At 46.6% G+C, this 26928-nt stretch overlaps 1 protein-coding gene across 6 annotated transcripts; it reads left to right on the top strand.

Annotated features, from left to right (window-relative positions):
- Positions 1-7: 7 nt before the first annotated feature.
- On the top strand, positions 8-25908 carry HOPX (HOP homeobox). Of its 6 annotated transcripts, none has more exons than XM_047798458.1 (3): positions 8-131; positions 20696-20852; positions 25121-25908. In XM_047798458.1, exons 2-3 carry the CDS (start codon positions 20709-20711, stop codon positions 25196-25198), a joined length of 222 nt encoding a protein of 73 aa, XP_047654414.1. In that variant the 5' UTR covers positions 8-131; positions 20696-20708; the 3' UTR covers positions 25199-25908. The 6 variants fall into 6 exon arrangements, with proteins under 6 accessions (XP_047654414.1, XP_047654418.1, XP_047654416.1 ...); XM_047798462.1 differs by lacking the exon at positions 8-131 and adding an exon at positions 3781-3849; XM_047798460.1 differs by lacking the exon at positions 8-131 and adding an exon at positions 18626-18773.
- Positions 25909-26928: the final 1020 nt, after the last annotated feature.

Below are 26928 nucleotides of genomic sequence, written 5' to 3'. Positions count from 1 at the left end.
GCAGGTTTTTCAGGTCCCTGCTTGAGCGTGCTCTCACAGGTGTAAATAAACGTGCTCTCCACGGCTATTTAAGCAGGGTGGCATCAGCCAGCTCAGCTTCCAAATCCTGGGCTTGCGTTTGCCACTTCCACGTAAGTAACTTGCAGAGGTTTGCCTGTCGTTGAGAGTAGTGAATCTGTGTGGGGACTGGGCTGAAGTGCTGTCGTTACCATGTTTGCTGTTCTGATGGGGAAGGTCCAGGTGAAATAGAGAAAGTGGAGAGCTGACCCCAAGCAGGGAGTCAGAGAACACTGAGGGATGTGAGACACCAGACGCTTGCAGACTTGAACCTGAGTGGGGGTGGGGTCGAGGCGGATTTGGAGCCCGTGGGGAGTTCGTGTTTACCTTTTGGCCAGCAGGTGAGATGTCTTTCTTGCTCTCTCCTAGCTCTGAAACCAGCATTTATATGACTCTGCCGGATGCATATGAATTTCTATTATTTAGAAGCTGATATTGCTATTCTACACCTTAGTCTAAAATCAGACATAGTATCATTTTAAAATATTTTTTGACCCAAAAGGAGTCAAAACTCCCAAAAGGGGAAGTGTCTCTGGATTGAGTGAGGGTGGCTCTACCGTGAATTTGCATTACTGTTTGTTGTTACTTCTGGTTCTCATAATGCTGATCAGTGATAACAATGAAAACATTGATCTGGTTTAAGAGGAAAAGGAATCCTGTGTTCTGGGGTTTTGAGGAAAGGTAGGCTTGTGGTATTTGAGTACCTGATATCCAGGTAAATTGTTAAGTAAAATGGAATAAGAATCATTGAACTAAAAGGCACAACACACCACATAGCTTAGGTGAGAAGGTCTTAAAGAGAAGAGGAATGCAAAAAATTCTCAGGGGTAGCACTGCTGCTGGACAGGGCCCTGGAGTGGATTTATTTAGTGAGTAGGGTTGAGAATAACCAGAGCTCAGATACCAAAGCAAAGGTGCTGGGAATGCAGAGGGGAGGTGGTGGGGAGCAGATAGGGGAGAGTTTGTAATTAGACGTCATAGTCATAAAATGCATGTGGGAATATGATAAGGAATAAAGCATGATGTTAACTCCATAGTTCCTCCCTTTGGATCAAGAACCTGGTGATTCAGAATCTGGGGAAACCCAGGAACTTTCCCAGGTAGTTCCCCCACCCTCTGCCCCCAGTGCGTATCTTGAAACTCATTTTCTGGACCCCTAGAAGTTCACGACTTTAAATGAAGATTTCTGGTTTAAGCGAATGCATTATTTTTGAACTGGGCTGAAGCTGTGGACAAGGAACTACAGAGAAGTAGTGAGTATCATTAACATGGCAGGTGCTTCTTGGCCCCCAAACTAAAGCTCAGTTGTAAGGTCATAAAGGTCCCATTGCCATCAAGCAAATAATGATTAAGGGGCTTCTCTGAGCAAAGGTAAGCTGGGGGCTAGAGGAAGAGAAAAGAAACGAAAGGTGGCTCTTGTGCTTAAAGAGCTTGAAACCTAAAATACAAGGACAGGAGTTCCCGTCCTGGCTCAGTGGTTAACCAATCTGACTAAAAACCATGAGGTTGCAGGTTTCTCAGTGGGTTAAGGACCTGGCGTTGCCGTGAGCTGTGGTGTAGGTCGCAGACGCGGCTCGGATCCCAAGTTGCTGTGGCTCTGGCGTAGGCTCGCGGCTGCAGCTCTGCTTCGACCTCTAGCCTGGGCACCTTTATATGCCGCAGGAACGGCCCAAGAAATGGCAAAAAAAAAAAAAAGACCAAAAATAAAATACAAGGACATAAGTAATAAGAAGCAGGCAAAAAAATAGTACGGACTGTGTACTGGAGGTGTAACATGACAGACAACGTGCATGATGATAGTAACAGAAAGCAGGTCAGCTGGAAAAGGGTGCTGGGCAAGGGGTTATGGGGACCAGGAGGTTCTTGGGGTGAGGAGTCCATTCAGTATCGTGATTGCATAACCATATCTCATATGTGAAAATTTATCAGACTGTACAACTTAAACAAGTGCAGTATTAGATGCCAATTAGATTCAATAAAGAGCAACACTTTAACAATCTTTCTTTTTTCTGCAATGATTAAAAGCATGTCTAAGAATCAGCCTATGCACACGCTGACAATGACCAATGAGTATACATGGAAAATAATTAATTCAATAAATAAAGTGTAGCACCAGACCATGGGATGGGGAGGGCCCAGAGATGATTGAACTCAGCAGGTGCACACCTGAGAACTGTTTTTAAAAACAGCAGGGTCTGAGCCCCATCGGCACCAGCTGGATCTCAGCCCCTCGTTGGGCACGGGATGTCTAAGCTCCCTGGGAACCCAAAGCCAGGCCCCTGGCCTGACGCCTGAGAATAGGGAGGCTCAGGGAGAGGAGGGGGTCTGCCCTTGACCACACGAGCCCAACCCCATGTCCGAGGGCCCAGGAAGGACAGCCACTGGACCGCAGAGGATGGGGATACCCCAGAACACCGCTTCTGGGTCCTCCACACCCTGCTTCCACCTCTGGCTAGCATAGGGGGCCCGGCGCATTTTGAGCCAATTCTTAGAGCCCAGATGCGCTCCTGGAGGCAGGTGAGAGAAATCAGAGCCTCAGAGGTGCGTTCTTGTAAGGATTGTGCTAACGTGGGAGAAGGGAAGTTTAGAAACCAAAGCTGCCTTTTGTTCCCTACATAATATCCGGTCTAAGTCCCCAGGATTATAATGATTGAAAAGGATCGTGGTGGCCGCACCAGGCCCCTGCGCTGGGGGACAGCCAGGTCGCCCTGTCGGGAGCCTTCGTAGCTCCCAGCACCAGGATGAGCCCATCTGGCTCCACTGGGTCTTTTCATTGTGGTCCCGGGGGTGCCCCGGCAGAGGCACGCTGGAGTGCAGTTTGCCCTTGTGGCTTCCGCTCTTCCTGTCTGCTCCTCACCTTGGCACCTGTGACCGAGCAGGGGTGGCGCTGGGCTGCCCATGGGCCAGCGGGCCATGTGCCAGGTGGCTCCCATCTCTCCACCAAGCCCCACAATTTCAGGGTCTCATCCCCTTAGGGTTTTGCTTACCCAGCTCTGGAAAAGTACTTAAAGTTATAATGTTAATAGACAATAATTGTTTAATGAGCTATGCCCCTCCCTGGAATATTAAATAGGTTCCTGTAAGATAACATATCTGGGAGCTCTTTGAAATGTTATATAAATAAATATAATTACCATCTGAGGTAATCAGCAGAATCAAAGTTTTGGATAAAATTGATAATCTCTACTGCTCAGGCTCCCAAGCAACTGACTGGGGGAAAATATACCAAGATTAGGAATTTTCAGTAGAAGTTCTCAAGTCACATTCCACAGGGAACTTCCTAGGTTGTGGGCCCTGAAAGATTTCTTTTTCTGAATCAGTCTATTCTTTGTTAATGCATTCGTCCTCATCTTCCTGAGAAATGGAAAGTCGCCGCAAGGTCACCTTGGTAGAGGTTAAAAGTCAATAAATTCTGCTTCCAGGGCTTTATAAATATCACCAGCTTCCTTCTCCAGAGCAGAAGGACGGCCCTGGCAGAGCAACCTTAGTGACAAGGGTCCTCCTTCCCTGGGGACCCAGCCCTGCAGCCTGGACCAAAAGCCCCTTAATTCTTGAGACTCTAGGCCCTTGACAGCCGTTTCTCCCAGAGCTGGGACTGCTGCAGCCCTGGTTGGCAAGTGGCACCTGGTCGGTCCCGCCTCTGAACAGGGGCGTGGTCAGGGCCTCGATCAGGGGGCGTGACCGCGGCGGGCGCATCCTCCCTCTGGGGAAGCGAGTCCGCCCACTGCTGCCGCTGCTGGAGTCAGAAGGCACAGAGTCCTGACAGGTGAGAGCAGCGGCGGCGAGAAAGGGGTGAGCACTGTCTGAGCCCTGGGGGTGGAAGGGATTAAGCTGTTGGCATCAGGGCGGCACCCAACGCTGGTTGGATGCTACTGCTTGGAAGCCAAATGTTTCTTCTTCTTGCCATTTAGAATTCCACCAAAAAAAATTTTTTTTAATGAGTGACAGGTTTTTAGGGCTAATGAAATAGGTTTGTATAACAGTGACAGAATTTCTGCCTCCTTTGAATGACTTTTCTTCAAAATTTCCCCCTCATCTTTGTCTCCAAATTCTCTTGGTGTGGAATGGCTTAGTTCATGTGGACTTTTTTAAGGCTGTGTCATGACCTAACTCGGATTAACTTTTGGATGTTGCTGATGGCCTCCTCCAGCTTTAAACAATTCAGGTGAGGGGGTGGTGAGCAGAGATGTGCTGTGATGAAATTGTTAGAAGGCAGCCCATGGCCCAGAGTGTTTTATGAAGGACTAACCTTCCCATTAAAAACCAGCCCTGGAGGATCCAGAGGCAGGCCTTGGCCCACACCGATCCTGCCCACGGGCCTTGGGCCAGTGGAGAACAGGCTTGAGGCTACAAATCAAAGGGACTGTCCTGACACAGGGGCCACCTGCATCCACTCTTTTCCTGGTCCTGGTTCCCTCGGCCACCCCTGCCTTTCAGTGACATTGATGTGGATTTGGTTCGAGTGCTGTTGATTCTGAACACAGGTGGGGTTTGGAGTGTATGAGCACCTGACCAAGCAGGTACGGGTCAGGCTGTCCTTTTTATTTGCTGGGAAAGCACCTTCATTAATCTTTAGGTGATTGGGTGAACACTCTCCCACAGAACTCCAGTGTAGACAGGTCTACACTGCAGTGTAGATAGTCTAGCCTGGGAAGCAGATTACAGTCAGGAACCCTGTCCTACTAATTCAACTCGGATGGAATTTTAAAGCAGGAGGGGAAAGCCTGAAATATCAGTTGCCCCGTGGATGATTCACAGTGCATCCTTTCATTCTCAGAAATACCTGGTCTTGAGCAACAAGCTATGTGGTCACTGGTATTTGAAGAGACTCAGGTGAGCTGCCCTGTATCTCAGGGTTTGTTGGTGGCTGAGCTGACCCTGGACCCTGGGCTGCCCACGCCTCCTTCTGGCCTCTCTGCCAAGTCTCCACTCTGTGCCCTGTGAGTCCAGTTCCCTGAGGGAAGCAGGGTTTGTATCCTGCCCAGACAGAGAGCTGGCGTGTTCACATTGGCTCACCAGAAACAAGTTCAGTATGAATGCCAGTCACAAGGTTGAGTTACTCCGATACGTGCTTCAGGCTCTCGTTAGCTTATGGCCACGTTTAGGTCGTGATAGAAGCTCTTTGAAAACTAGAGACATTAACTTTTATAGGTCTACATGTAATTTCTTGTGATTTACATCAGTGGTTTTGATAAAATGGGACCTAACATGAGAATCTTGTCAGAGCTTTCATGAATGGACCAGTCTATCTTTATGCGTTAAAACGAAAATGAAATCATAAACAACATAAGGTGCACACTGATCAGCCCTAATCTCTCAGTGTGTGCTGGGCAGGAAAATAATGGCAGTCACTGCAGCCATTAGATCTGGATGGATCGTGGTGGAAGTTTCCTGGAATTCTTAAGGGCAGCCAGATCTGTTAGAGAGTCCAGTCTACGTTGATGTATTTTCACTTCCTTCCTGTGTGGTTCTCCCCAAGGAAATTTATGTAAACACTTTTCCCTGCTGCCTTCATTGCCTGCCTCCTTTCCAAGTGTCTGTTCTGCTGGTCCAGGAGCGAAATCTGTAAAAATCTTTTAATTCGATGATTTTTGTCTGCATGTGTCCATCACTGTGTGTGTTCTTCACACTTTGGTGGATAGTAGAAGAGCTGCCTTTGGCAATGACTAGAGCTGAGGCTTAGGAAGCAGGAGTGAAGGAGCATGGAGGTGGTTGCCTGTCATAAGCATGGGACCCAGGTCAGGTTCCACAGTTTCAAAGGGAGGGGAGTCCTTGGAACTAGCCCAGAAGAGCTCCTAGGTGACTAAATAATAATAATTTTTTTTAAAAAGCAATTCTATCAGGAGTGACAAAGGGACCTGATGTTCTTTAAATCGGATAAGAAAAGGCTGGAAAGCCATTAGATGATGGTGTTGGAAAGGATGGAGTCTGATCATGAGGGTCGGTAACTGGCTATTCGCCTGGCCCTTTGAGCAACAAAACCAAGGCAGGGACTGGTGTAGGCTGGAGCACAAAAGTTATTATGTGAGCCGGGCAGTACTTCCTCATTATGCAAAAAATATGTTGGGAAGAATTACACAGACAAGCTCCGAAAGATGGGGCAGCCCAACAGTCTTTTAATTTTTTTTTTTTGGTCTTTTTGCCTTTACTAGGGCCAAACCTGCAGCATATGGAGGTTCCCAGGCTAGGAGTCGGATCAGAGCTGTAGCCGCTGGCCTACACCACAGCCACAGCAACGTGGGATCTGAACCACGTCTGCAACCCACACCACAGCTCACAGCAATGCCAAATCCTCAACCCACTGAGTGAGGCCAGGGACCAAACCCAAAACCTCATGGTTCCTAGTCGGATTCGTTAACCACTGAGCCACGATGGGAACTCCAACAGTCTTTTAATTTTTAAAGTTTCTTTTGTTGTTAGGCTCACATGGAGTTAATGTATTCCCCGACTCACGGTACTCGAGGCCCTTCTTAGGTGTTACGTCTCGTTGTTTCTTCTGCTCTCCCAGTCTCCCTCTCTCCTGCTCTCTTTTAACTTAACACCGTATTTTTATGATCTACTTCTGTGGCTGATTATATTTCTAATATTCCCAATGCATTATTTCTAACTCCGTATATATAGTAACTCTGCTACTTACATACACTCTTGGCTCATCTGCTCCTCTAGTGCTGGCCAGTCTTCTGATTCTAGTTCTCAGAGATAATGCCACAACGAATATCCTCGTACAAATACTCACCCCCCCTTTAGACCTGCTTGCTGGGAGACAGGGAGGGGAGGGGCAGGGCTAGATGGCTCAGGTTTTCTTTGAGCAAATGGAATATCGAATTGTCCACAAGGGACAGAGGCACCCGACATGACAAGTTCTGTTCTCATATTTCAAACATTTAGAGGCTTCTCTGAGTTTCTTAGTATTTTACTAAGACTTTAGCAACTGACTGAAATAATTTCCTGGGGCATAAAGACTGTGATCTTCAGTAATCTCCCCTTCTCAGTGTCATTTTCGTAAACTCGGGCTGGTCAGTGCTCGAAGCATTTTATTTCTCTATGTTGGTGACTGATCATTGGACAGAACCAATGAAATGTTCTAGGAAATCTCATTATGCATCAGGTTGAGTGAAGTTTCTACGGTGTTTGGCTTCGTTAATGGTGGCAAAACCTGATGTCATTCAGTTGCCCAACCTTATCATTGGGGAAGCTGGATTAGAACCTTAATAATGGCCACTTGTATCTATGTGGTGTTTCTATTCATGGACTTAATCCGTCTCACTGATCCTACAACAACCATGTGAGATAGGCGGGGTAGGGTTATAGCTTCAATTACAGGTAAAGAAATGGAAGTTCAAAGCAATTAAGTGATTTATCCGAGGTCACTTAGAGATTTAAGTGCTACTGCTGGGAGGGAGGGAGGGTTTTCTGAGGCTCCATCCAGCCTCTTTCTGCATCATTACCTCTGATGCTCAGAGAATCGATCTGCTGTAGGTTCAGAGCTGGCTTTCTGATGCATCTGTCTTGTCCTCCTCAATTATCCTGCCATAGTAATAAGACTAGAGCCGCACTCCGTCTGTTTATCCCTTTAGCCGAACACCTGTTCATAAAAACCACTCCGTGGGGGAAAATAAGGCCCCTATAACTGCGTATCATGGCAACAGGCAGCATGCATGGCTGGACTCTGGCACAATCCAGAGCGCTCCAAAGAAGCAGGTGTGTGTCCTTTTATCCATCACTTAAAGTACAACTGTAGAGTAAGTATGGTAGTTGGACCATAAAAAAATTATACTGATTCAGCTGTATTTGTGCAAAGAGATAATTCCGTTCTGTCAAAGTGTCTCTTCTGCAAATGCACAAGCAACCCAAGGAAGTTATGCTGCTTCCATCAGGCAGGTTTTGACAGCCTGTGAAGGCGCGGCTGCAGCGTCTGTGGATCACTAGAGTGCAATGCCACACATTGCACATTCAGTACTCTTCCTTACCCCGGTAATTAGAGCTTGGGCAAAATGCTGTAGAGACCAGAATGCATCTCCAAAAACTATCAATTATGATGGTATATCTCCAGAATTACACATGATAGTCCTTTTCAGAGTCAGGCACTGGAAAGAGGACATTTTCAGGAAGAAACTAAATTTCTTCACATTCGGAAGTGACTGAATGGCCACAGAGCAATATGACAGTTCTGTCTATGTGCTTCTCAGTAATCTATGTGTGGCTTAGAGGGACTAGATTTTTAAAATAGCTGACTGGTTTCCATCATTAGCATTTAAGTTTTCAAGCATTTGTCCTTTTCCACGCAACACATACATGACATGCCTCGCTATTGATGAATCCCTCTAATTAGTGTTCTCCTAAATAAAACATAATTAGGAAGCTAAATGGGTGCCCCCCAAAGTAATAATATACTCCAAAACATAAAAAATATTTATCTGGGAGTTCCTGTCGTGGCTCAGTGGTTAACGAATCCAACTAGGAACCATGAGGTTGCGGGTTCGGTCCCTGCCCTTTCTCAGTGGGTAAAGGATCCGGCATTGCCATGAGTTGTGGTGTAGGTTGCAGACGCGGGCTCGGATCCTGAGTTGCTGTGGCTGTGGCGTAGGCCAGTGGCTACAGCTCCGATAAGACCCCTAGCCTGGGAACCTCCATATGCCACAGGAGCAGCCTAAGAAATGGCAAAAAGACAAAAAAAAAAAAAAATTATTTGCCATTTTGACTTATTCCTGCCATTTTCCCTCTGCACAAACCCTTTAACAAAGTTGATTTTTTTGTTACTTGCTTCTAGGTTTAGTAGTGCAAATTTCTCTTTATGTTTAATGGTTTTCTTTAGAAATCTCGAGACACAGAGCTCCCCTTGTGGCTCAGCAGGTTAAGAACCCAGCAAGTATCCATGAGGATTTGGGCTTGATCTCTGGCCTCACTCAGTGAGTTAAGGATCTGGTGTTGCTGTGAGCTGTGGTATAGGCCTGCAGCTGTAGTTCCAATTGGACCCCTGGCCTGGAACTTCCATGTCCCATGGGTGTAGCACTAAAAGGCAAAAAATGAAAAAAGAAAAAGAAAAAAAAGAAAAGAAATATCGAGTCCCACCCTCCAGCCCATAACAGAACTTTATTTGTCTAATTTCTTGGTGTATTAGTGCACCAGGCATTTTCAAAGAGGAGATTTAAAAATTCAATTTACTTCAAAAGTCTCATGCCTCCTGTATTATCGGGTTTGAAAAGCTGTGAGCACATGGCTATGTACCAGGGAAATCTCTAGTATAAACCATTTTCGTTCTTTTGTTTATATTTGATCATAAGACCAAACCCTGTTTGAGAGGCAATGGTTACTCACACTTACTAAGCAGTCATGCAGCTATGCCAACAACACCCAAAACAGGCAGAGGCCCAAGCTTCATTCACCCTACCTTATAAATGTCTTTTTTTTTTTTTTTTTAGAACTGCACCTATGACATATGGAGGTTCCCAGGCCAGGGCTCACACTGGAGCTGCAGCTGAGGCCTACGCCACAGCCACAGCAACACCAGATCTGAGCCGCATCCTAGACCTATACTGCAGCTCACGGCAACACCAGATCCTTAACCCACTGAACAGAGCCAGGGATCAGACCCGAGTCCTCATGGATATAGTCAGGTTCATTACTGCTGAGCTACAACGGGAACTCCTTTTTTTTTTTTAAATTTCTATTTTATGTATTCAAACTGCAGTAAAAATGAAAGGTCAGGAAATTTGAAGCTATGGTATACCTCTAACATTTAGCCACAGAGCTGTAACATATGCTTTCTTAAGAGCAAAAAGCAGTCTCCTGTTGATTGCTTTGGGTAGGTATATGTGGTTCTGTCCTCTAAGATCCTAATAGACCTGCATCTTGCTAATCCATCACAGCAGCTCAGATGCCAAAGTTCAGCTCATTTTTACTATCCCACACCCAAGTGAGAAAGTTAGCATTTCACATATAAGACAGGAACAAGACGTCCAGGTTTGCCTGGGACATGTCTGATGTGCCTGTTGTTCTGGTGTCATTATTCATAGCGCCCCTTCTACACTTAAGTGTCACCACCTAAGTGATGACAAATGATATGGTCATGTTAGCTTCACAGGTAGGCTGAATATTAAAAAGCACCTTGGTTCAGAATGTTTCATGGGCTCCTCGGTTGTCCTTTGAAGTAGAAACTAGGCACAAAGTATTCAGTACATCGGGACCTCGTCTAGAAGAGGCTACTGCATTGCCCTTTCTCAGGTCAGTGACATCAGTAAACATGACAATCTGAAACTCAGGCCATTCTGATGATCAGAATTTTAAAAGAGAAATGATCTCAGAGGCCATCTGGCCCAGTAGCTTCACTGTTCTGGCTGAAGAAATAACCATAATCATACACTTCTGAACGTGTGTAGGTTAGTTTACAGTTTTCTAAGTTGTTTCATGGGCATAATAATCTCACTGGATCACAGCTGGAGTAATAGGCAAGGAAGGAAGTTTTCTGTCACATTTTACAGAGAAGAGAAAGAAGTTTCAAGTTAAAAAAAAAAAAAAACCAACTCAGCAACCGAAATAGCTCAGCGGGAGAGCGTTAGACTGAAAAAAACCAAACTCAGCCAAGGTCATGTGACTATTAGGTAGAAGAATTAATGTTGAAATCCAGGTCTGACTCCCTGTCCAGCTCTTTGCACTATTCCATATCAGTTTAGTACCTTCACTCACTAATGAGGATGTAAAATTCATCCCTGGAGCTCCCTTGTGGCTCAGCGGGTTAAGGACCTGGTGTTGTCACTGCAGCAGCTTGGGTCACTGCTGTGGCGCAGGTTCAGTCCTTGGCCTGGGAACTTCCATATGCTGCAGGTATGGCCAAAAAAGTGTCCCCTACATATAATATTGCTATTAAAGACCTAAAACTCACCCTCTGTGACCAACGCTACATACTCAAATGAACTTTATTTCTGCTTCTCTTGGCCTTCCCACCCACAAAGCTCTTGGCAGCAACTCAAGTCTTCTTGTCTGACAGCGCCGCTTTCGGGCTGGCTCAGGAGACATGAGGCCTGAACCCTTCCTGTGCCCTTCTCCCTTCTTCCTTGTCCCTCTTGGCTGGAGGGTGAGGAGCAGAGGCCCATGCAAAGTAACCTCCGGTTTCTTCTTTATTGTTCACCATTCCTGTTATTGATCGTATCTTGAGTATGGCCCCGCCCACACTTCTCAACCCTCCCTTTCTTTCCTTCTGCCTCTTTGCCCTCCTTATTTCATCTGTAACCCCAATCAGCACAGCTCTAAATATTATGACTTTATATCAAGATAAAGTCATACTTCTTAAAGTGAAAGCAAAGTTCAATCGACATGCATTTCAGTAAGTGTCCACTGCACACCCAGTAGTGCACCAGGAACTATTCTGTACATTCGGGACACGTCACACATCCCAGCTGTGCTAAAGCCTCAAATGGCCTCAAAAGTTCCCTGAAAACCCCTTTGGTATCTGCACCAAAACCTCTATCTAAGCCAAATATTAATTAAAACTGCTTTATCTTAAACATTGCTTTCAAAATAAAGAAATGCTTTCTTAGTAACTTTCACCAGGATTATTGTCTATTGTTTCCAATTATCAGTAGCTAGCATTGCAGTGATGCTCCCTCCTGTGGGTAAGCCTGGGACCCATCTACAAGTTAGTGTTCTTTCTAGAGAAAAATGTTTCTGAAGTCCTAACAATCATTGTGAAGTTAGCATACTTTGGAAAAGCAGAAATGGAAATCGCCTCTGAGGAGACTGTGGGACAGGCTACCCTCCTCCTTGTGCCCATGCAGTTCTAAGGATGTGGACTCCACTTATTTCACAGAAGAAGCCTAAGGGATTTTTGCTTTTATTGGCTTTCACCACTTTTCCATGTTTCCACACACAAATCTTTGGATCAGAACAGGAGTTGGGCTATCAGTGAAAAGAGCTCAGTGTGCAGGCAAACAATTTTATGTCCAGGGTTAAGAATGATCAATTAAGGATTAATTCATTGTTGGAAATCATTCACACACACACACACACACATACACACACGTCCGATAGCTTTTCATGATGCCTCGGTATTTTCTGTAACTGGCTGTAGAAAGTCTGCACCACTGAGGGACGTGTTCCAACAGTCGTTTCAGGAGATTCCTTAATCAAGTCAACAAAACCCTGTACATGAAGGGATTACACAGCAGCAGTCGTCAGTTAGACCCTGCTGGTCTGGTAGAAGCCGGCCCCCTATCCCACTCTGTCAGATGTGTAGCTCTGCCTCGTCTGTGGACGGCAGTAGTTACACAACATATGCCATCTTCCAACTCCATCTCTACCAGTTAAAGAAGAACACGTGGGAAAGGAAAGCCAGCCTGGGTTGGTGGTGCTGGTGGCATTAACTGAAACCACTAACTAATCCATTTAACTGGGTCAGAGCCATGTCTGGTCACCAAGGTTGAGAAACCCTGTGTCACAGGGAGAGGAGCACTGCTCCTGGACTGGACCTGCCCACAGGAGCCAGAGCAGACAGAGGGCACCACCTCAAACCTGTCCACATGCAACTGCCCCTCTTCCCAAAACCACCCATCAGGGCTCTTCTGTCTACACAGCTACTCAGTACAGAGGACATGCGACGTAGTGGTTAAGAACCTGGATGCAGACACTAGACTTTCTGGGGTCTGAGTCTCTGCTCTGCCACTCACTCCATTCCTGATTTGGGGAGAATTATGTACATCTCCTTGGGGAAGGTATATAAATTTCCATCTCTATCAGTTTACAGTGTATAAAATGGAGACAATAAGAGTGCCGATCACAGTGTTACTATTTCTCTTACCGTTAAATGACTTACTATATTTAAGACACTTGGGGAGTTCCCGTCGTGGCGCAGTGGTTAACGAATCCGACTAGGAACCATGAGGTTGCGGGTTCGGTCCCTGCCCTTGCTCAGTGGGTTAACGATCCAGCGTTGCCGTGAGCTGTGGTGTAGGTTGCAGACACGGCTCAGATCCCGCGTTGCTGTGGCTCTGGCGTAGGCCGGTGGCTTCAGCTCCGATTCAACCCCTAGCCTGGGAACCTCCATATGCCGCGGGGGCGGCCCAAGAAATAGCAACAACAACAACAACAACAAAAAAGACAAAAGACAAAAAAAAAAAGACATTTGGGTCTGTGCCTGGCACACAGCAATCAAGCAAAAATGTGTTGTTATAACAGGTGAGATTTCTGTATCTGATTCAAAAATGGGAATTGACTCTGTGTTGTTTGGGGCAGTGAGGACCAAAGATGTCAGGAAGCCAGAATGTTATCTTTTCCAATGTCATGGAACATGGCAGGTCCTGGTTGTTGAAACCACAGAGCACTGTCTTCCTAACTTATGTCCTAAATCAAGTCCTGCCAGATGCCACTGGTGATGTTCAATTCAACAGACATACAATGAGCATCTACTAAGTATCAGCCACGTCCCACGAATGCTGGGGAGATAGAAATGTAGAAGTGATGACACATCCATCCACCATCTGAGAGCATAGCATCTGGCGGGGATGCCAAGCCCATGAACAAATGATTTCAGAACAACTTCAATTTGGTTATTATCCTCATAGGCCAAGACAGCCTCAAAAAATCTATTCACCAATTCCTAGAATGCTTATTCCTGCTTATTATTAATTTCTCATCTTCTGTCCTAGTAATGCTTCCTCATTAATTGATGAGAGGAAAGTATAAGTTGGGGTAGTGGTGGGGAATGAGCAAAGAAACTAATATTTCAGTGAAAATATCAACAATTCTTTTCAAATCAACGTGCAACAGACAGAAGTGCTAGTGCAAAAAGCTGCCCACCCCCACTTTGTTAGCTTCCAGAAGCTCCATCCAGGATACACCTTACTACGAAACAACATATACAGTGTTTAATATTTTTTTTTAAAGAAGGTTCAGATTTCGACCATTGTGCTTTATTATTACCCAAAGGTTAAAAAACGGAGATTGAAACCCAGAAAACGTGAAACTTACAAACGCTTCTTACCGACTGCCACCTAGACAACACCCTACAGGAGGCGGTGCCCAGGCGAGGCGAGAGGGCTGGGCTGTGGCAGCGCAGAGACCATAGTCGCTCAGCAGTGACCTGGCTGCCCCAACCCAGCGCCCCCCTAAAGGGACAGCCCATGACGAAATTAGAGCTCAGAGATGCAACCAGGTGATTCGGGGATCTCTCAGAATTCCTGACAACCTAGGGGGTGAGAATGTACTTTGGAGGGGACCCCACCTTCCTGCCCCTGGCCCCGCGGACTGCCCTTACTGCCGAGGCCAGAGTAAAAGCAAGAAGTCTGAGCCTTCCTCTGCCGCTGCAGACAAGCTTGTTAACCTTCCTTGGTCACAAAACAGGACAGACTCCTTTCTGATTTCTGAGACAGGGTTGTGAGGGAAACGAAAAGAACTAACACCAACCTGCTTTTGCATTGGAACTCAGCTCGATGATCGCAGCGGCACAGGTGCAACACGGAGCACGTTATCTGACGTCACGTGTTTCTATCCTATTTTAAGCCCACAGCCAAGAGTCTCTCTTTTACACTTCCTATCTATCCCTATGTCCTTTCCTCTTCCCTATTCTGTCATTTGAATTTTTTTTAAATTTTTAAAAGAATTTTTATTAGTTTGGTTGATTAACAATGTCGTGCCAATTTCTGCTATGCAGTGTCCCATCATCTTAAATCCAGCTCTGGTTTTCATTCGGAGACTTGGGTATTCACTTTAACGGTGAGGGGGCAATAAATTGGGATAGTTAACACATTTTTAAAGTGCAGGGTCAAGTCCTGGCTCCCAGGAGCTCAGGATTAGTGAAGATAGTAACCTTCTCTGCACTATATAGACCAAGGTCGGCTAAGCTTCGGGGTCCATGCATCTTCCATATCGTTCTTGGGGCTCAGAGGAAATAATGAGCTAGCCTGAAGACAGAGTCTTAACTCTTCCCTGGTGCCTCAAATCTCCTGGGCTGGAACAGGAAATACTTTCACACAGTAAATAGTAAACATGTGGAACCTTTTAGCCTCAAAAAGTTCAGCAGACTGGAAATGCAAATAGCTTCAAAAAGGTTTAAATGGTATTCATGGACAAAAAGGATATGTAACAATTTTGGAAACAAATGAAGAAGTTTGAGAATACAAGAGCAGATGGGAATGCAGAGCAAAGGAAATGCTATACCCTGCTGGTCGGGGTATAGCGGTGCCCAAAGCTTTGGAAAGAGGTTGTTGCTGTAAAGCTACTGCTCACAGACTTACAACCAGTTCCACTCTTGGACTGTGCTCCCAGAGGGCATATACCAAAAGGTTTAGGGTGTTCCTGCTGTGGCTCAGTGGTAATGAACCCAACTAGGATCCATAAGGACGTGTGTTTGATTCCTAGCCTCGCTCAGTGGGTTAAGGATCCAGCGTTGCCGTGAGCTATGGTGTAGGTCGCAGACATGGCTCGTATCCTGCATTGCTGTGGCTGTGTGTAGGCGGGTGGCTACACCTCCAATCTGACCCCTAGCCTGGGAACTTCCATATGCCACAGGTGTGGCCCTAAAAAGACAAAAAAAAAAAAATGTTTAGAGAGGCAGTGCTCACAATAGCAAAACATGGAAACAACCCAAATATGCACCAACAGGAAAAGACACCCATCCACTGCAGTGTATTCACTAAATGCAGCAGCGCTGAATAGGCGTGGATATCTCTGCATGTAGAGATATAGATGAATCATGTAAACATGTTGATGAACAAAGCCGTTCACAGAATTATACATAGAATGTTATTATTTTTATATCTCAAAAATATAAAAACTAAAAAAAAATTGTTTTAGGGATCCATACATGGAACTAAGAGAACTAATTTAAAAAGCAAAGAAATCACCTTTAAGAAAAAAAAAAGTAAAATTTCTAATTTCAGGTAATATGAAAAAAACAGAAAAATATCAAGAAGAAAAGTTTAGGTCATCTCTACTCCCATAGTCTAGATATTGTTAACATTATGTTGTGTTTTCCTCTGATTTTTTATATGTAAAATTGGAATCAATATAGCATTAAAAAATATCTTTTCCTATTCAGATTTGGAATCTTTTTCCTCTGAAGACAGCTACACCACTATATGGTGTATTCATAATCTAATGTTCAGTTTTAAGCTGTATTATGTAAGTTGTCTGTGTAAACGATAACTTAAACTTCAGCATTTTTCTCACTGGAAAGTTTAAGAATTTAGAGAGGGACAATCATTTGTCAAGGTCGACAAATCTCTTCCACTGTAACATCTGGCTTCTAAATCAGTTATGCAAATTGTGTGATAAAGTGGAAGGGATTTTTGTTTTGACGATTTGCTTTCTTAAATTCTGATCTCAACACAAGAATGTGGGTTTTTTTTGTTTTTTTGTTTTTTTGGGGGGGGGTTTTAGGGTCGTACCCAGGGCACATGAAAGTTCCCAGGCTAGGGGTGGAATCGGAGCTGTGGCTGCCGGCCTATACCTCAGCTCATGGCAATGCCAGATCCAAGCCACATCTGCAACCTACACCACAGCTCATGGCAACGACGGATCCTTAACCCACTGAGTGAGGCCAGGGACCAAACCCGAATCCTCGTGGATGCTAGTCGGGTTTGTTACCTCTGTGTCACCATGGGAACTCCAAGAATGTGTTTTTTATTATTATTATTTTAAAGGGTTTTATATAATTTCTGAATTTTTGAAAGCATGGGAAAATTTCTCTTAATTTATAATTTTGAAGACAATTTCCACATTCCTGATTGTATATACAAAAGATTAGCATAATGTCTAAATTTCCTCTCCAATGTTGTTTTTTTCTTGGCCACACCTGGGCCTTTGGAAGTCCCAGGCCAGGGACTGAATTCCAGCCGCAGCTGCAACCTACACCTCTGTAGCAACATTGGATCCTTAACACACTGCACCAGAGCAGGAACTCCTGCAATGTATGTATATTAAAGCTTATTCTCTAAACCAACTTCAATCTACTGTCTACTCAAGTGTTAAGATGATAGAAACATCAGAGTGAGAAGATATTTTAGTCTCTATAGTATAAAGCATGAAACATTTATAAGTTTGAAAATTTAGAGTTAATTAAGGTGAAAGTCTTGTGAGAGCTGAGATATTTTTTGTGTTTCTCCCATGCTGGGTTCCTACAACATGGTTTTGTTTCAGGTAGTCTGCAATGGGCCTGGGCATTTCTACAGGTGATTGAGGCCCAGCCAGGCATGAGAATTACTGGTCTAAGATTAATGACATTGACTACCAGGTTCTTGGTTAACTAACAAGTGAAAACCAAAAAAATCCTTTCTTTTAAAACGAGCCTTGTGTTAGTTAACCTGGGGAAGCAGATCAATACTCCACTCCTATTTGTCAGTTTCATAGAGATGCTGACGGCTTGGGTTGGTCCCCCTTGCACCCCCACCCAAAAGGAGGTCAGTGATGGAGGAAACTCTATCCCCATCCAAAGACCCACCCCTTTTCTTGGGGAAATGGCAGGACATTATTTTTCTCAAGACAATACAGAATGCTTCACGATTCCATTCCTTCTAGAAAGTTCGCAGTGAACATAAAGGAAACTCAGGCTAAAGGGGATGGCCCTAAAGAAGGAGCCACCCACTTTCTCTGCCATGGGCCAGCTCACATGGGACGGTGATGAAGAGTCTCTGCCTTGATAGCCTTGTCCTCATGGCTGGCATCTGAGGCATATTTAACAGAGGTCAGAGGGGCTGGGAGGGGGGGAGAAGACGGTAGACCTGAATCCAGCGAGGTTTCTGCAGGGTCCAGTTCGTGGCACTCTCTACGAGCGGGTTCATGTGGGCAGACACTTTTAAGATAAATGACTACAGGAGTTCCTGCTGTGGCACAGCGGTAACAAACCCACCTAGCATCCATGAGGATTTGGGTTTGACCCCGGCCTCACTCAGTGGCTTAAGGATCCAGCGTTGCTGTGGCTGTGGTGGAGGCCAGTGGCTGTAGCTCTGATTCAACCCCTACCCCAGGAACTTCCATATGCCTCAGGTGTGGCCCTTAAAAGCAAAAAATTAATTAATTAACTAAATGACTGTAGGATTAGGGGAAAATAGTAAAGCTGTCAGGTTGGCATGACTGTCAACCCAGGCATTGTAATTTAGAAAGAAGCCAGCAGTTTTCATTTAACCTCTTGAAATGTTTTATGCGCCATCTTTCCTCAACCACAAAAGGAAACACAACCACAGGATGAATCATTCTTTGAATATTTCATAAGATATTAATAACAACAGCCACACAGAACTTGTATTCAGATTAAAGTTCAAGAAGCTTTAGCATATTTTTGTTCTTTTCATCTGACATTGTTTAGACTACCTTCAAACATACTTTTTTCACCAGTTTCCTCACTGGAAAGAGCTGAGAAGTTCTTAAGGCCAAGGTTACTAGGATGATTTGATTTGTAAGTTTCCTTTGAAAAAAAGAGGGAGAGAAGAAATGGAGCCACAAACACTTGTCAACCAAAGAGGGCTGAAATAACAGGGCAGTTTGTGGAGAATAACAGGTCGCTCCATCGTGGTAAGGTCTCCTGCCCTCATTTCTAGAAATTAGGTTTGTCCGTCTGGTGTATCTTGGGGAAGAAGTTGGTACCTCCCAGTGGTCCTTCCGGAAACCTCCTTACAGCCAACCATGGCCAATGGCCCTCCACCAGCTAACCCAAGGAGTACTTCAAAGTCAAGTGGAACCTATCCATGAAACCTCATCCAGAGTCTTCAACAGGAAACCACAGAAATGTAAGAGAAAATGCACCTGCCTAACTGGAAGAACATGAGTCCCCCTTGAATTATATAATAGCAATTCAAAAAACAAAGAGGGAGAGAAGGCCATGTAGAAGAGTCCTTAAATAGTCCAGTTTAGAAATCTGTACATTTATTTGGTGAATATTTCTGAAGGACTGTGGATTCTACAAAGTAGCAGCAAAATTTTCCTGGAAGAGCCAGCAGAACTGTGTCTCTGGAATTAGGCAAAACTTTCCAGGGCAAGGCATGAAATCAGAGGCAAGAGTCTCCCTTCTCCTGTGTTTTGTCAGGCACAAGGAGCAGTGGTGGGTAGTCCTGGTGGCAGGTTTGGCTGGAACTGGTAACCCATAAGGGCAGTCAGACAGCAACAAGCCCTGCCTGCATTTTGACTGTTGCCCTCCTGACTGTTTGCTGCTAAACTAAAGACAGAATGGGCTGCTGAGAAGGGCCTATAAGAGCATAGGACTGAAACTGAAGCTGAGGTTTTCCATTTTAGGGTGTTACTCACTCAGGTTCTTTCCAGCTCTGAAGTTCTGTGTCAAAGGAGGAGACTGGGGCCACCAGGAGAGGAGGCGCTGACCACCTGGCTGGACCCCATCCTGCCTCAACATTGTGACAGGAATCCCTGGGACAGACTTTTAAGTGGGGGAGCATAGAATTCCCTAAAAACACAAGGAGCTTTCACTATGACCTGACACTTGGCTAGATCCCAAGAATCTCTCACAGTAGAATGGCTCCTGGTCTGACCTGAAGGTGAGCCAGTGACCAAGTGGAGAGGGAAAGACACTTATTTAGGGAGCACAGGGCGCAGGTCATAGGAGGAAAGCTTATAAGAGCATCAGGGCTGTGATGCCAACAGACCAGTGTTGTGTGGTTCATCCCCAGGCACAAGCCACATCAGGGTTGTACTGGATGATTTGGCAATTGTTTCTGAAAACAACACGGCAGCGTGATTCCCACATTTGCGCCTGTCTTTTCCTGTCAGCGAAGGCAAGTGCTGACCTGGCTGTACCAAGTCCTCAGCCAAGAACTCCAAGGCTCTAACTTCCTGCCTCCTGCCGCACCTGCAAATGAGAGGGAGGGGTGCACATCTGCCTTTTTTGGCCGCATTTCAGAGGCTACTTAAGCATGAGAGATGCAGCCAGGAGTGATGTTCTCCCAAATCTGCTAGCGTGATGCTTGGCTCTAAAGTGAGAACATTCTAGAGACTCTAAAGCCGGTAAACGGACCCAATGTCTTGACTTTACAGTTAACGCAAACCACAAGGGACGTCTGGTTGACAAGGCAGTACTCCTCGGCTGGGGGTTGGCTCCATCCTGGAAGTCCCCACCTAGGGAGGCACAGGGTGAGCAGACTCTGCTGCGCCGGTGGGACAATGGCCGGGTCAGGCTGGGCTGCCAGCAGCTAACTGGCCGTAGGCCTCCGAATCCAGGCTTTAGAAAGACAGGGGGTGGAGGGAGGAGGAGGTGGCGGCCTGCGGAGTGACTCACGCTGGCCCTCAGGCTCCCGCCTCTGGAGCTGCAGGGGTAAATCACTGAGGACCTGTCACCGGCTCTGTAAGAGGGAGACACGAAGAGCGCTGCCCCCATGTCCCCGCCTTGAGGGGCCACTGCTTGGCAGGAGGTGTGGGTGAGTGTCCTCCCGGCCAGGGCTGCCCAGGATCAAACCATCTCGGAGGCGGCCTGGCGCGGGCTGGCGGTACCCGGCCCGTGTCTGGAGGACCGTCCCCAGGGACGAAGCCTTGAAGGCGGTTTTTCAGACTCGCCGCCGCAATTCCTCCGGCCCGGAGGCCGCGGAGTCACCTTCCTCCCACCCCGGGTCTGGGGCCTCCCGGGGAAAATCATCAAACTTCGGGGCAGGAGGGGGTACCCCCAGGCGCAGGGCACGACTCACGGCCGCTTCTCCCCGCTCCGCAGCCGCGTCGGGACCATGTCCGCTGAGCCCGCGAACGGCCCCACCGAGGACCAGGTGGAGATCCTGGAGTACAACTTCAACAAGGTCAACCGGCATCCGGACCCCACCACGCTCTGCCTGATCGCGGCCGAGGCCGGCCTGTCCGAGGAGGAGACCCAGGTGAGCCCCCGCGGGTTGCGACCCGCCCGCCCGGGCCACGTCCCAGAGGTGGGGACCCTTGCCGGGTCCACCAGCGCTCCTGCCCGCGCCCCACGCCCCGCCCGGGAGGCCGGTCCAGCATCCATCTCCCGCAGCATCCCGGCTTCCCCGTCCTCGGGCGCGGGTCTCCCCTGCACCCGGCACGGCAACGCCCACGGAGGCCGCTCGGAGACCTCAGGCCCATCCTCCCTCCTCCTGGCTCTTTGCCTCCCCGCTTCCGCCCGGATAAACGCGTCTCCTCCCTCCGGATCGGGAGCTCGGTCCCCGTGCGGATGTCTGGCTTGCTCTCCCGGGTTGGTTTCTCCTCTGGGCTGTGGGTGAAACCTCAGGAGAGGTGCCGCCTGCGCCCTCGATCCCTGCGCCCTCAAACCTCTTCTCAAGGCGGGAGCGTCGGAACTGGAAGGGATTAGCGATCAGCTCTAAATTCGGTCCTCGCGTTTGGTAAACCGGGAACGCAAGGTTCAGAGGGAGAGAGGCTGGGATGGCGCCGGGCGTTAGGCGTGCTCTGTCCATGACAGTCACGCTGTGGCCTCCGCTTAGCTGCAGAGCTAAAACTGCACGGGGCCAGGGAAGACTGGGTTCCGATTTTTAAAGATTCCGTAGCTTGAAGGTGTAGGGTCTTTTCCTGAAGTTTTCTGAGGAGGTAGGCATCTGATATGACAGCTGAAGGAAGTGGAAGCAGATATCACTGTATGTGCATAGATTTATCTATTTTTTAAGCTCCTATATTACCCTGAAAATTGTTTAGAGCAGACGACACTCCCCATAATTTTTAAACAGCAGGTGCAGTAGTGGCTCCAGAAACTGACTTTTTTTTTTTTTTCCAACCTGTCTAAACTCTGACTTCTGTGTCCCCTTTGGTCATGGAAAAACAACTAGTTGTGTACGATAACACTACTTGGAACTCCCCTAGCCCCCCTCCCCAGAGAGTCCAAAGCCCTTCACACCTCTGGATCCAAAACAGAGAAGTTCTTATTGTTCCTATTCTATAGACAAGAACATTGGTCATCCTGCCCTCTCCTCGTGGAGATTCACCCTTAGTTGAGGCTTCAGAGCTTGTAGCTCCAGTGGATGCTGGAGCCAAGACCCAAAGATCTATTTTGGATCCCAAGTCTAAAATGATTTTTACTAATTAAACCTTTGGAGAACTTGCCCATAGAAAATCTTCCCATTCCTGGGTCAAATAGAAAGTCAAGCATATCTGTTTTTTAGCAAAGGAACAAGCTGCCTGGCTAACCAGAACCAGAACCTCATGGAAGGTGATTTACTGTAACCCAAGTCTAACAGCTTCTGTTTCTGGAACCCCTCGTCCCCCACCCAGGAGGCAGCCTGTTGTGCTTTTGTCATTTAAAATTCCACACTAAACTTATAAGAGTCACTACAGAGACGTAAACTCCACTTTCTAAAAAGAAGGCTGTAGATTTGCTGTGGGTTCAGTGGCAGCCCTGGTTCTCCCTTGGAACGTTACTGTCATTCTCTTAGCCATAAAGCAGAATAATTCTGTTGACCTTTCTAACAGATGATACTTGCCACCTGTTGTTCCAGGTGGTCTCCAAGTATTAAATCATTTCTTTGCCACAACAGTGCTGTGAGGTAGGTATTATTGCCCCATTGTACAGACAAGCAAACTGAGGTACAGAATATCTTGCCTAAGATCACAACTGTGGAGTAGCTGAGCTGGGATTTGAACCTGACAGCCTGGCTCCCTGGCCCAGAGGCTTAACCACCATGGCATTTTGTCCCCACAGGAAAAGAAATGGAAACAACTGGGTGGGTGGGAGGGAAAGGCTAAGAATTCAATTTATGTTCTATTTCTTCCGGAAAAAACAAACAAACCAAAACACCTTCATTCCAGGCTATCGTCCATCTCTCCTTGAGATTCACTTTATATGAGAGAACTGAACTGAGGTCAGGTTCAGGGCAGGGAGAGAGGACCTGTGAAGTCGGCCAGTTCTGACCCCTGCATTGCAGGTTCCTCTGCCCCTGGGCATCCCGCTCCTACCTCCCCAACCAACCTCACAGAGTAAATGGTAGACTCAGCCCCAGAGTGGGTGTTTTGGGGTGAATCGGCCTCATAGGAGGGCTCTTCACCTCCTTTCCTGCCGTGAGGCCCACGCCTTCTTCCTCCCCGAGGTGGCCCAGCTCCACCTGCCCCTCAAGTTTGCATTGGCATGGACCAGGAAGCCGCTGAGACCTCAGAGCTCAGAAAGAGGCCACACTTAGCAAGGGCAGGGAACAATGTGTCTTAGGCAACCCTCTGTCATCCCTTAGGAGGCTGGCTCTCACCTTCCAACGTCCATCCCTTCCCTGCACCCCCTTCTCAACCCTCACACCCCCAAGTGCGCTGGTGCTGGTGGATGAAAGGGGTCTCCCCATAGGGACCCTGTAAATAACTCCTGAAGGCCAAGGTGTGCTGGATCCGATGTGCAAGTAGGGACTGGTGGCAGCACATCCCTGTCTCTTGTTAGCACTGCCCTTTTCCATGAGAAAAGGTCATCAAAGCCAAAATAATAATCATCTCATATGCCTGGTTCCTCATCCCCAAGACCAAACACTTCCAGAATGGTGTTCATATTGGTGTTTCTAAAACAAGCAATGCTAGGAGAAGTAAAGCAAGCACAGATGCTTGACCAGAGCTGGTGCTCTGCCAGGGGCAGAGGGGCTAAGAGGTTGGAACATCCTCTGACAGGGGGATGGGGGATGCTTTGACCTCTTTCTGACCAGCCCACTATAAAACTCTGTTCTCTGCTCTGTGCTGGAGGGGCCTCCAGGAACCCAGAGTGAGGTGATGGGCTCCCTAATGGAAATAACCTCTTAAGCTGCCTTTGCTGGGATGCTCAAATGGGTTTTTATCTCATGACAGTACTTTGATATGTCCTCTATTTATTTATTTATTGGCCTATAGCATATGGAATTCCCCTGGCCAGAGATCGAACCCGTGCCACTGCAGTGACAATGCCAGATCCTTAACCTGCTGTGCCAGCAGGAAACTCCTTTCCTATATCTAAATTAGGTAGGCTCTACAGCCCCAGACCCTGTGTGTTTGTTGTCTGCAGTCTCCGTGAGAAGGGGTGTGGGGAAAGTTCCCGTTGGCCCCTCGGGAGGCGGGCTGACCTGTTACCACTGCTTCAATCCTGGTGTAGTTGGCATTGGTTCTTAGACTGGTTTCCAGGATTTTTATCTTCCCTGGATGCCCTAGGACCCGTCCCAGAACTCTGGTTTTAGTTGTTGGATGTTTTATAAAACCTTCTAAAGGCCTCCTCCTACCATGAATGAAATGTTAGTTAGTAGAGAAAAGGAACAATGGTCTTCCCCATCACAGTGTCTGATTATCCTCTCTTCACTCGGAGTAAATAAAACAAACCTCTGACAATGGGCGAGGCTAATGATGGTGTCCATTTATGAGCCAGCGAGGGAGGGATTCTTTCCCAGGGGGTGAATGGAACAAAGAAGAGGAGGAGAAAAAGCCAGTGGAAAATTAGTATTGAGGCGAGTGAGCTGTGCTAAGATTCACCTGCAGAGGGAAAAAGCAGGCAAGGTGCTCAGTGGTTTTTTGAGAGCAACTGGTTTTCTAAATTCTTATATACATCCTTGACTTAAAATATTTACCGTCAGAAAACAGTTGAGCTTTTTCTTGAACCCCTCCCCATCCCCTGGTGCTCGGGTGCAATTTATTAAGCATTTGGATGCAAAATCATGATTCCTAGATGTGGTCATTGCCAAGGATACTTTTGGTAACTGGACATTAATATTCTGCTTCATTACTAGTGTCACGATGTAGGTGGCTCTTCTGAACGAAACCAGGTCCATCCTTTTGTCTTAAATGAATCCTGATAGAAAAGGAGCCTTTCCCACTCCAAGTTTTCATTGGTCTTTAAAACTCTTCCCACTTATTCAGCTCTAGTAACTAGAAATTCTGTTGAGTTAGACCTTGTAGCCTTGAAACCCCCCCAGAGCTACCTCATTAATGAAATGGGAACCATGCTGCCCTCACAAAGATCTCAGAGTTAACCAAATACACGGATCCCAGAAGCAAGTGTAGAAAGGTGGTTGCAGCCTCCAGAGTCCCTTGAGCTATCTCTTCTCCCATAAGGATGGGGATCCAGCCCATGGACTCGGTTCTTGCTTTCCTCCTTTCCAGCTGGGTCACAGATGCTACTTTTAGAAAAGGCATGGCTGTTTCAGTTTTTCAGTATGTGACATGTCACTGTGCACTTTTCCTCCCCCAGAAATGGTTCAAGCAGCGCCTGGCCCAGTGGCGGCGGTCAGAAGGCCTTCCCTCAGAGTGCAGATCTGTCACAGACTAAGGGGATTGCAGGCACTGGCTGCTTCCTTCCACCAAGACCACCTGCTGCCTCTCTCCTCCACACCACCAAGCGCTTTGGCTTTTTCAATGTAGTGTTGCATGTTCCACTGTTTGTTCTGCTGTTTAACACAATGTTGCATTGTTAAAATGTATATAACTAGAAAAGTAACCAAAGGAAGCTGTGGGCAGCTTCTGTGTAAAGCAGTGGCTTGGCTGGAAAGTGGTGTGGCTTGCATTTCCTTTTCGTTGGATGACAGATGGTGTGAAAACCATTGAAGTTTTCTTTTTACCATCACCCTCCTGGTACCAGTTTCCTTTTACCAGCCATTTTAGAGCAGCAAGGCCTCTGTCTTGAAAAGATAAGATGACCAAGAGGGAGAAACATTTCCTTCTAATTCTACTCCCCTAAGGCATTTTCCTTATGTTTCATTTAATACATTGCAATGGAGTGGGAATATAGGGACAGCTGAGTCATTCCGATTCATAAAGCAGGTCCTTGGATTAGAGCTGCATGAATCTGGAAAACACTCAGGCTGGAAGACCGAAACTCCAGCCAGCAGAAAGTCAAGTAACTAAGGGGAAAAATTTACAAAAGTCTTGAATTTACCTTATTTAAACGCATTTGCTAAATTTATTTTGCTAAACAAAATGAACTGCTTTTTGTCTCTAAAATAATATTCTAAATAAAATGTTAACATTTTGTTGAAAATATACTGAGTCTGCTGCAGTTTTTTTTAACTGAATAATAAAGCACATCAGAGAAAAACAGAATAGCTCAACCTAGGAGCAGCCTGACAGAAGAGCTGTCATTTTCTAAATCCTTGCTATTCAAAGTGTGGTCCAGGACCAGTGTCATCAGCATTAGCTGCCAGCTTGGGAGAAGCGCAGAATCTCAGACTCCAACATAGACATACTGAATCAGGACCTGCATTTTCAGCCAGCTCTCCAGGGCTGTGCACACACCCGAAAGCCTGAGCAGCACTGCCCTAGAGGACTGCACAACCAGGCTGTGTCTGATCTCTCTCACAGCACATGCAGTGGCTATCAGTTAAGGCTGCCTTTGCCTGCATGGACCGGTAACTTGATTCCAAGAGATTAACCAGATAGGCTTTTCGTTTGTTTGTTTAATTGATGGATTGTTTTCATAGAAGACATCAGCAGGTAGGTGGTTCATAAGGTTGCCAAGAATGTGCACTCGTTTGATCTTCCTATTTTCCCATCTTTAGCACATGGCTCTTGTGTCCTGAGGGACAAGATGGATGCTTTTCAAGTGACAAAGGACAAAGCAAAGGGCAAAGCCAGCTAAGACTCTCCCCTTGAAAAAAGATTTCCTAGCAACTTTCACCTACATCTCATTGGCCAGAACTGGGTCACATGGCCACTCCCAGCTGCAAGGGAGTCTGGGAAGGCGAGCTCTTTTAAGTGGGCATCCTACTGCCTTGAGCAAAATTAGGTAAGACCGGAGGGGGTGAATATTGGAAAGGCCACCAGCAGCAGTGTCTGCCAGCCCTGTCCTGTCCAGAATGACACTGGTGTGCACTTGTGAACTCCTACTCACAATGCAGGCAGTCTTTTTGGTTCTTTAAAATAGAGTCCAAAATGAGCAACACTAACAGTTATTCAAAATACAAATGTTTACAAGAGCTCATTAAAAATCCTTGGCAAGCTTCCTCTTCTTCTACCTTGAAACATTTCTCCTCTAAACAATACACACTGAACCAGGGTCTGAAC

Source organism: Phacochoerus africanus, chromosome 10 (assembly GCF_016906955.1).
Source record: "Phacochoerus africanus isolate WHEZ1 chromosome 10, ROS_Pafr_v1, whole genome shotgun sequence".
Classification (NCBI taxonomy): Eukaryota; Metazoa; Chordata; class Mammalia; order Artiodactyla; family Suidae; genus Phacochoerus; species Phacochoerus africanus.
Note: the sequence above shows the minus strand (reverse complement) of the source record. Positions and strands in the feature narration are given on the sequence as shown.

Coding starts and splice junctions, on each gene's coding strand:
- HOPX (XM_047798458.1), top strand. CDS start 20,709: ATGTCCGCTGAGCCCGCGAACGGCCCCACCGAGGACCAGGTGGAGATC. Junction 20,853..25,120: donor TGTCCGAGGAGGAGACCCAG/GTGAGCCCCCGC, acceptor TTCCTCCCCCAG/AAATGGTTCAAGCAGCGCCT.